This window comes from Oryza brachyantha, chromosome 3, assembly GCF_000231095.2.
Source record: "Oryza brachyantha chromosome 3, ObraRS2, whole genome shotgun sequence".
NCBI lineage: Eukaryota > Viridiplantae > Streptophyta > Magnoliopsida > Poales > Poaceae > Oryza > Oryza brachyantha.
Window position 1 is genome coordinate 9,687,278 of NC_023165.2, and position 10,485 is coordinate 9,697,762.

Consider the following 10,485-nt stretch of genomic DNA (forward strand, 5'->3'; position numbering starts at 1 on the left):
GCCTGCCTCGGATTGAGTCGATTGACATCAAAACTACACTGAATTTTGAGACCCACACCAGGTTCACATCTAACATCAGTCCAAGGACGTATTTAGCTTAGAGAAATTTTAATGCATAAAAATAGAAAAGGTGCAGCAATATAAATGCATGTCCACAACAATCCATAAGAAAGATGGCTTGAGTGGATATAAATTTTCTTATGTTTTCTCTATAATATGTAGAAAAAGAAATTTTCTTTGCTTTTTTATACTTCGTTCCTACTAACCAAATGGTTTTTATATGAATCTAATTCTTAAAAATCTAATCACGTGTTTTCTCTCCGAAACAAATAGGTCCTAACTGTTTGTTTCTCCTGATAGTGTCATGAACAGTGTGGCGTCTTGCCCAGACAAAAACAATGGGCCCGATGGTCATCTTAAATGAATGAGTCCATGGCTATGGACTTTATAATTCACTGAATACAGCCCACGGCACAGATGTTGTTTCTTTAATTCGTGTGTCAAGAAACAATCAAACCACTCTGTTGCCATATATTTCCATTATACCGAGTATAAAGCAATGAAAATGTTTTAGTTTTTATGAGTATATTAGCATTATTCAGTAAAAACATTGAAAAACACAAGTTGTTTTGGCTTTGAGGTATATGACTGTGGTGTGTTCTTTTCTCTCATTTCAACTTATATTTTTCTTGTTTTTCATATGCATGTTTTTTGAACTATCCAACGTGTGTTTTGTAAAAGTTTATATAGAAAGTTGCTTTATAATATCGTGTTAATGAATTCCAAACTTTTTTTAGCTAATATTATGTTCAGTGATATGAGAACTAGAGTTCCCATACCAATCATTTCACGATGCTCAAGCACTCTTATGCATCCCAGCCGAGAGGGGTCGGTCACCCTAATGCCCCCACTCAAGGAGTAAAGTGGTGTCAAGACATTTCGACACCCGTAAATATGGCATTTTAGTTTGAGCCAAGGGAGAGTACCCTTGCAAATGAATTCTTCGAGGGAAGGGACCCTCCACCTACCATCTTTAATGTCCGGTGCACGTAGCAGATGTGTTCATGTTTATCTCTCTTCGACATATTCTCGTAATCCGAACGTAAAACTACGAAGTTCTTAAGTTGTATCTCATAATTTTAAGCTTTACCATCAATCATATGAGATACTTAATTGCTTGCCACTTTTAAAAATAATAATTTTCCAACTACCATTGTTATGTTCGTCTCTACAAAATGGTTGCCAGCTGTATTTTTTTGGCATGCAAAATAAAATATTGTTAGTATATATTTAATTAAGTATTATATGTTATAAATTTTAAAAATATATTTATTTTACTATTTTAAAATATTTTATAATTTTTTTCTAAAATATATTGTTTAGTAGTTTGAAAAACATAAGACAAAAGACATCGTAACAGCTTAAGCCACGAGCTGCATGTTTATAACGTGGCCACACCCCCTCCACATTGGCACGTCTCATGTGAGTTCCATGCTAACGAAACTGACAAATTGTTGAGGCTCCGTGGCAATTTTGTAGGGATAGATTTAACTGTGGCATTTGCCTATCCGGAGAGTTGCCCATTCGTAGAGGGATAAATAGTTAATTACACCTTTTTTTTTTGGCCATGCTAGTAGTATTTTTTTTTTGCTGCTTTGTTTCAAACAGAACCTCAGGAGGCCAAAACTCATTTTTCGTCGCCTTGTCGGAGCTAACCACGTTTGTCAGCTCAGTTGTCGTACACAGACCAGACGGACGTACGTGTACGTGCACCACGGGCGCCCGAGGGATTCGGGGGTTCTCTCCGTTCTCCTGCTGCCGTGCACGTACTCGCCGCTAGGCGCAGGCGCAGGCCAGCGTAGCGTCGTAGGCGTCATGATGCAACCCACCCCCGCGCCCGCGCCCCCGCGCGCGCACGGCACGACCGGCCCACCCCCCGTATCCGCCGTCGCTCGAGCTCGCTCGACCCGTCCCCTCCGCCGTCGTCGATTGATGGCGGCCGCACGCCGACAGGGAGGCCTCGTCAGTGAGATGCGCGGCTGCAGCCGCGACGACGTGACCGAGGGTTTCATAAACATCACATCGAATTTTTAGACACTTAAATAAAATATTAAACATAGATAAATCAAAAAACTAATTGCACAGCTATGAAAGAAATCTTGAGACGAATCTTTTGAGTCTAATTAGTCCATGATTAGCCATAAGTGCTACAGTAACCAACATGTGCTAATGATGGATTAATTAGGCTCAAAAAATTCGCCTCGCGGTTTCTAGGCTAGTCGTGAAATTCGTTTTTTCATTCGTGTTAAAAACCCCTTTCAAATGTTTTTAACAAAAAATTTTGGCAACTAAACAAGGAGAGAGATCGTACGTGCTGCTCCTCCTTACTACAGTGCTTGCTGCTACTGGAGTCACGACTACTACACGTACTCCTCGCTTCGGACGCACAGGCACAGCGGTAGCGGCCGGCGGGTAGCATGCTTTCTTCTCCCTCCCAGAGCAAAGGGCCACTCGATCCAGCCGGCCGGCCGCCTTTCTTTTCTTCTTCCTTTTCATTACTTCCCCTCTCTCCTCCTCTCCTGCCGTTCTCTAGGGCTTTTGGATTTGTTGTTTCGCACGTGACGTGAGTTTGCTCTTCTTCACTGGATGCAGACTGGCGGCGATTCACTGTGTTTCAGGCCAGACATTGCACTGCGCTTCAGAAGTCAGATAGTGTGGTCGTGATTTTGGCTTTTGGAGGAAAAAACAGAACAATATATTTATAAACAAAAAATATAATTTGTGAATAAATTTTATATAAGTGCTCTTAGTGATCTAAAAGTAAAGATTAGAAAATAAATTGAAATAAAAAATGTTAAATAAAGTCCAAATTTAATGCTAAAATTTTAAATTTTGTCTTATAAATATAAACAGTAGCGATAAAAATAAACTATGTGTTCCTTTCTAGCCAAAGAGGAAAGACTATCTATTTTTCTATGAAATAATGTAAAAAATAGAATTAACTATTATAAATTAAAAATCAACTTTTTTAAAAAATAATGCATCCCGGTTAGAGAAACCCAGTAGCTCATGTATCTTATTATCCATATTGAAAATAGATTTTTAACAATAAATATAATATTTAACTGTTTAAAAAGTGTGTGAGCAAAATCTAAATAATATGGAGAAAGAATGCATCCCGCATAGAGCAAACCCAGCAGCTCATGCATCTTTATCATCCATATTAAAAATAGATGATATGAAGAGAAAACGGGATCTAACAGATCATGCATCTCACCATGCAAAAATAGATGACCATCCAAATTAGAGAGAAGTCATCCAAATTTGGATGATGGATGACTCTCTCTTACATTCATATTTCAACATCCAACCATAAGAGGAGAGAGCAATATCAACATAAGACATAAGAGTAGGTGATTATAAAATATTAATAAATATAAATATAAATGATGTATTATGGATGATCTCTTAGAGTATAAGATTATATGGATGAGAAAATTTTTTATGCATGAGCTGTTGAATTTGTTCTTAGGAAAAGAATCACAAGGGACAGAAATGTTCTCTTTATGTCACTTACTCCCTCCATTTATTTTTAGATATGGACATACCTATATCAACGAATATTTGCAATACGAAACGAAGCAAATAATATTTAGGTTCTTTTAAAATATACAATTTCCAATGGACAAAAATATATATAAAAAAAGCACCCGAAACTCGAACGGGCCTTTGCCTATGCTTGGGTGGCATCTCGCTCGAGCTCTCCTCTGCTCGGATGGCACCTCACTCCAGATAGATCTTACCCCCTCTCAACTACGATCTCAGGCAGGCGCTTTACTCATCCCTCTTCCCCGAAAGAAAAAAGCAACCCATCAAACCTGATTAAACGCATAGTTGATCTCTGCCTCGCAGACAGAGATTGAAAAAAACACGGGATTGAAATGCCACCAACTAGGCCCTTAAAATTACATGGCAGTTTATTAGATAAAGCAAGGCGAGAGAAAGACACAAGTTACATTAGAAGTTTAGAACTCTCAAAGGAATTTGAAAACATGAGTGTAGACATTGTGTTAAAATTCCTCCAAAATGTGGTGAAAATTTTCCTTTCCCATTATTTCCTTTTAAAGCAATTCTTCAAACCAAATAACAACATAGGAGCCGTTCCTTTGCACTACATTCCTTTGTTTTCCCTCCAATAAATCTTCCATCCAAAGAAGCCCTTACAAAAGCCCAAAATCAATATGTAAACTTTAAACTTGAACCTGTTTACCCTATATTTTCGATATTGTTTACTTACATATAAAATTCAGGGATGAAAAGTGCCAAAATTTTAGGCTTAACTAAATTTAAGGTTGTAAATACAATAAGTTTTGGCAATCAAGCTAGCAGGTTTTTATGTTGACGCAAACCTTTGAGTTGGTTTGGTTGGTAGAATATCACTGTATTTATTTTTTTTATATGAGCATTGTATTTGGTTTAGTACCAATTACAAGAGTTGTAGTTATAAAAATTGAAACTACAAAAAATTTGATACAACTTGTGTTTGGTTTGAACAAACGCAATACTAAGAAATAAGCCTTACCAAATTTTGATCAGCATTCATAGTTAGCCATTAGAATTACCCGTTAGGCGCAGCCGATGCTAACATCACACCATACGTACCTCTATCTTATGATGTAGTTATAGCTGCACATATCTTCTCGTCCCTTTTTTTTTTTCCAAAACAGAGCGCATATCCACGGATTATAAACTTGGCCACCATATGGGCTATGGCATATCTCGTCTACAACCACAAAACACATGTAGACAAAAACAGTCCATTCGGTGCCATCAAGGCTAACATCATATAGAACGCACTTCCTATACATAATGCTAGTTGTCTTGACGAAACATTATTTTTTGTTGAGTCGGGAGTAAAAAATATATTATACGTTTGTAATCACATGATACTAGGACGAACCCACACATGGGTGTGTACGGGGGTAAGTTCAATGTATGTGTGCGCCTTTTACTTTTATTTATAAAAAATATTAAATAAAGAGAAATCCTATGATCTATGGTATATTACACTGACACTTATGAGTATATGTATAGTGTATATAAGAGATGGATACTTAGAGTACACGAAAAATATTCTATCGCAATTCTCTATTATTTTATCTTTATGTCTAGATATTCTATCGGACTATGTTATCTCTAATATTATATATATATATATATATATATATATATATTATCTCTAGCATTTCCCTCAGTCGTGACGGGAGCGAAACGAACGACTGCGACTGGATTTGAAATCTTATGTTTTTACCGTGTTCCCTCCTTTGTTCCACCATCATCAATCACATCTCTGATAGACAGTCCTTCATCTTGGTGACTGTTTCAACCACCCTTCGGTAATATCGTTGAATTCTCAAACTCACTTTCAATTTAATATGTATGTAGTTCATTTCTAAAATAAATTACTAATTTGGAGTCTTCCGACCGACCGCTACCGATATGTTTCCAATTGAACAATTCTATTTTCAATATACCAATATTTCCGCTACCGTTGTCATTTCTTACCGTTTCCAATTCCGTTCCTGAGAAATAATACAGATGTGAAAATGATTTGACAGTCTGCCGACCATTTTCGTCCCTATTGACAAGTAAGAAAACAATGTTGGTATACTTTTTTATGAAAATAATGACATGCATTCTTTTGTGATGTTGAATATTTGCTACCTATGGACAAAATTACAAAAAAAAGGCACGTCATAAATGTAGCCATTTATGTCCAGATAGATTGCAGTTACTCTTGACAAAGATGAAGATATGAATGAATAATCCATTTACTGTAAAAAGATACGAACATGGTTTTTTATGTACAAAATATGATACACGGATTAATACAAAGACAAATGATGATTTCCAATTTATTAAATGTGTTATTTATGTTCAGGCATAGTTATCAATGTCTGCTATTTATAGTCAAAGTCATAAAAAAGCATTTGATAAATGTTGCCATTTATTTAGAGATAGATTGAAGTTACTCATTATGGAGATGAAGATATGAATAATAATCCATTATGAAAAAGATACATATAAAATATTTATATACAAAACAAGATACAAGAGTTACAGTATAATAAAGGTAGAGAACCATTTCTCACTAATAAATGTAGTCATTTACATCCCGATGCATTTGCATTTATCCAGTGTGTATGTGTATGGCCAAATACAAATTGATCTGTGCATGATAAGATACAATTCTGAAATTATAATCTTGATAGTTGATACACGAGTACACGACGAGATGCAGCCCACGAAAATGTTACAATAATTTCCAGTACGTCCTCCATAAAGAAACAGTACATTGATTTGTCACATTCAAAGAAAAGATAGATCCTTCTACAAGATAGGCAAGATTTAATATTGAATAAAAAAACAGCACAAAAAACTAGAAGCTTGATTGTTTCGCTAAAATTAAACATAAACAAAATGGTTAATCAACGATTGAAAATATTTTGTGAGTAATACTTTTATATTAGTGTTTTTAACGATGTAAAAGTAAATGCTAGAAAATAAACTATGATAAAAGTCTTAAAATTAACTTAAAATTTAAAATCCGAATTTTAGATTCTAAACATAAGTATAAGTAGTGATTAACTCATCACCAAAACATAATGGGTGTGTTTGGTTGCTTGATCCATCCTAGCCTGGCCCATCTCTCTAATCCAGGCTGAGTTTGCCATGTTTCTGTACATGCAGATGCGCTTGTTTGGTTGTCTGTATTGAATGAGCCCGGATATGGTTAGATGTTGTTTGGTTGCCTGTAGTAAAAGATTGCATGTAGGAGATGCTGTTTGGTTGGATTAGACATGTGCTGAGTGTAAATATCTTCTCTTGTATATTGAGATTTATCCTATGCCTTACAATAAAAATCATGTGTATATGTCCAAATTGAAATTGGGTCACGCTTTTTCATGCACGTTCATCATCAACGTGAGAACATGCATGAATTAAATCTGATTTTGGCTTGACACAGATTTTGGCTTGAAATGCAAATCTCACCATAACCACTGCTGCACTCTCCTCATCTACTGTTGACACACCAAATTTATTAATTGACTAGCTGCATGTCCCAACGTTATCAGTGAATGTATATATAAAATTTTTGATGCAACACAACAGTTCCTGCATAATTCCAAAAGAAGAGCTATTAGAACTAAGAAGCAATTGTTGATTCAAATCTCAGTGCATCTATGGCAGCATACCGAAGAATCTATTCAGATTGCTTCACACCGTAAGGTCACAACCATAGTCGAGAAGGTTCAGACCTGTAAGTGCAAACGCACAGTACGAAAAAGAATGAGTGTTGTAGCTGCATCTAAACACCCTTGGCAATAACAAGTGCAACTAAAATCTGCTCACATCAGTCAACAAGAGATGACAGTAAATGGTAAGAACAATAAAACAAGCCTGGGATCATATCTCAAATAATAAAACAAAGCTGAAATGAAATAAGCATAATCTGAAAAATATGACATCCATTTCCACCTTAGCCAACATGTGACCATATTCACTACAAAAGAGTATTTGTCCACTACCACCTTAAAGTTTAGCCATATCTCCCTACCAAATATACTTGGTATCACTGCCACCTTTAACAGTAGTTAACTTAGATTACATAGTATGGTATCTAGGTACCACCTCTTCATAATAGTTAGCTAAATAGTTAGATCACATCATCAGGGAGATGTTCCTCTAGGTACTTCTTAACCCAGCGAGCACGACGCTCCTCGTTCTTCTGAATGTATACAAGACTTGTTGCCTTGTTGTTAGTCAGATAAGTTAGAACAAGCTCTAGCTGATCCTCTGTAAAACCAGGAAGATTTAGCATTGAATCAGACAGCTCAGGGTGCACCTCCGTATGAGCAGTAGCACGTATTGCTGCAGCCACCTCACGCACAGATTCTGTCATGTTGGTGATAAGAGCAGCCTCACCTTCGTTAACAGCATGGGTTCTCTTTCTCTTCCTATCTGAGCTAGATCCTCTTCCTGTGAGGTCATTCGGGGAATAAATCCGTCACGAGCAGGCCTAACTCAACTCCTTGAGCAGTGGTGCCACATTTAGGACCAGCCATACCTCCAGCAATACCATCCCCAATAGTCCCATCAAGAGGACCAAGATCACTTTCAGCCATGTCAGCAAGTTTTCCGAGAGCTTCATTTGACCCCATGGCATACTTTCCTGTAGCTTGCCCATTGGAAAAAATGGCTGTCATTTGTGTATAGTTCTCAAGGGGCACATTGAGAAACTCGGCATCCTTAGGGTGATCCTGTAGGAACAAATTAAATGGTTAGAGTAAAGTGAGATACAGACTTAACAAATTAAATGGCTAGTTAGACACAGACCTTGACATGTCCCATGTAGTGCTCATCTTCTAGGACAATTGTTGAGTTTTGATCATCCCACAGAGCCCCACTAATGTCTTTAAGCCTAGTGATACGCACCCACCGTTGACGCCATTTGCGAAGATGGTTATAAACCTGGGTTCCACTAATGTTAAGGCCATAGTGATCAGATAAAGATCTAGCCACTTGGTTCAGGTGAACTTCCTTGAACCCCTTGTCAGTCCTTACACCCTCTGCTATAAGTTCAACAATTTTTTTAGCATAAAGCTTGACATGTAGCTTGTCCAACGCAAGGCTACCTGGTGTCTACCTTGGCCACCATTCCCACTACCAGCCTCAGCCATCCTACACATGAATTAAATTCAAAAACACGGATCTGAATAGAAAAGGCATATGTAACAGAAATTCAAAAATATGCTTGAATAGAAAGGTACACATCAATATATAGTACTTACACATCATTATTCAATACAATCATGCAAGAATAGAAAATGGTACAACACCATAAATAGTACATACATAGGAAGGTACACATCAATAGCTAATTAAATCAAATTCTAGATGACCCTCTATTATTCCACATATCAGTGGCTATGTCATCTCTAATTTGTGCCATTCCCCTATTGTCTTCCTCTATGTCACCCAGGACATCTTCATCCCTATCATTGGCACGCCATTCAGCCTCTAATGGCACATGCTGATCGTTCCCAAACTGAAGTATCCAATTATGAAGTATGCAGCACGCAAGAACTAACTTGACTTGGGTCTTGTATGGATGGAAAGGCTTGCTATATAGTATCTTGAAGCGGTTTTTGAGGGCGCCAAATGCTCGCTCGATTGTGACCCTTAAAGAGGAATGTCTTAGATTAAACAACTCTCTCGAATTGCGAGGATAGTTTCTGCTATCAAACTCCTTCAAATGGTATCTAGTGCCACGGTATGGTGGAAGAAACCCCGGTCTAGCAGCATATCCAGCGTCAACGAGATAGTATTTCCCTAGAAGACAAAAGGTATGAGTGCAATCGTCATATTTGCTGATCTAAAGCTAAGACATCTCTATTACCTGCTAGGACACTAAGACCATCATCCCTTTCCAAGGCATCTGCAAGTATGAGGGCATCATGTGCAGATCCTTCCCACCCAGCAAGTACATAGGTAAATCTAAGGCCAAAATCCACTGCAGCCATTACATTCTGGGTTGTTTCCTTCTTCCTACCCCTAAAGGCAGTAGACATTGCAGCTGGTACTCGAGCAAGCACATGAGTCCCGTCTATTGCACCAATGCAATCCTAATGATCAGTGGAGAATATTAGGATGCGATTGTAAATAGAAAATATTTTTCAAGTTGCATATAATGAAAAATACCTTGAAATAAGGGTTGAATCTCCCATTGGATGAAATTTTCAAATTGGTCTCGGTTGGTGGTGGTTTTATCATCTCATTTCGTAGCTCACCAACAGCATATAATACCTCCTTGAAGTATCTACTAATAGTTTCAATTGACCTCCTAAATGTGGGCTGCATAGCTCTAAATCTATGATTGTGGCCTACAACAAGGAGAAACATGGCAACTTGTTCTTCCACTGAGCTATGTATACTGTCCTGCAATAGTTCTCTTTCTCGGAACAAGTTACACAGCCGAAAAAAAGGGGCTCTTCTCATTCTGAGTTGATTTAAACAATTTGTATCATCTGTATGATAGATGAAACGAAGGTTTGACTGCCTAGCTACGTCTCTTTCGGACATTGGGCCATATGAGATCCTAGGGATACTCATTCTAGCTCTTCATATAACAAAAATGGTGTAAGCATGCAACACTGCAACTAACCCAGCTGCTTTAGCAATTAAGGCCTCTCGAATACGTCGCATTTCTTTCATCTATGCCAATAAAATATATAATACATAGTCAAGACAGAAGAAAAATGGATGGTGCTGACAATGCCTACATCTATCAGTCAACCTAGTGCTACATCCAGTAGCACACAATCACTGACAATGGAAATAAAATAGACACCAAGGTTTTACTGTCATACCGAACACAACCATGGAGACAACAAATACAACTAACATTCATGCAAATCAAATTGA

At 37.5% G+C, this 10,485-nt stretch overlaps 1 protein-coding gene across 1 annotated transcript; it reads right to left on the reverse strand.

Annotated features, from left to right (window-relative positions):
- Positions 1 to 7,717: 7,717 nt before the first annotated feature.
- On the reverse strand, positions 7,718 to 9,921 carry LOC121053785. The gene is made up of 7 exons (XM_040521561.1): positions 9,763 to 9,921; positions 9,461 to 9,686; positions 8,964 to 9,393; positions 8,708 to 8,742; positions 8,398 to 8,633; positions 8,129 to 8,321; positions 7,718 to 8,040 (listed from the first exon to the last, which is right to left on the reverse strand). Exons 1-7 carry the CDS (start codon positions 9,919 to 9,921, stop codon positions 7,718 to 7,720), a joined length of 1,602 nt encoding a protein of 533 aa, XP_040377495.1.
- Between the last annotated feature and the right edge of the window lie 564 nt (positions 9,922 to 10,485).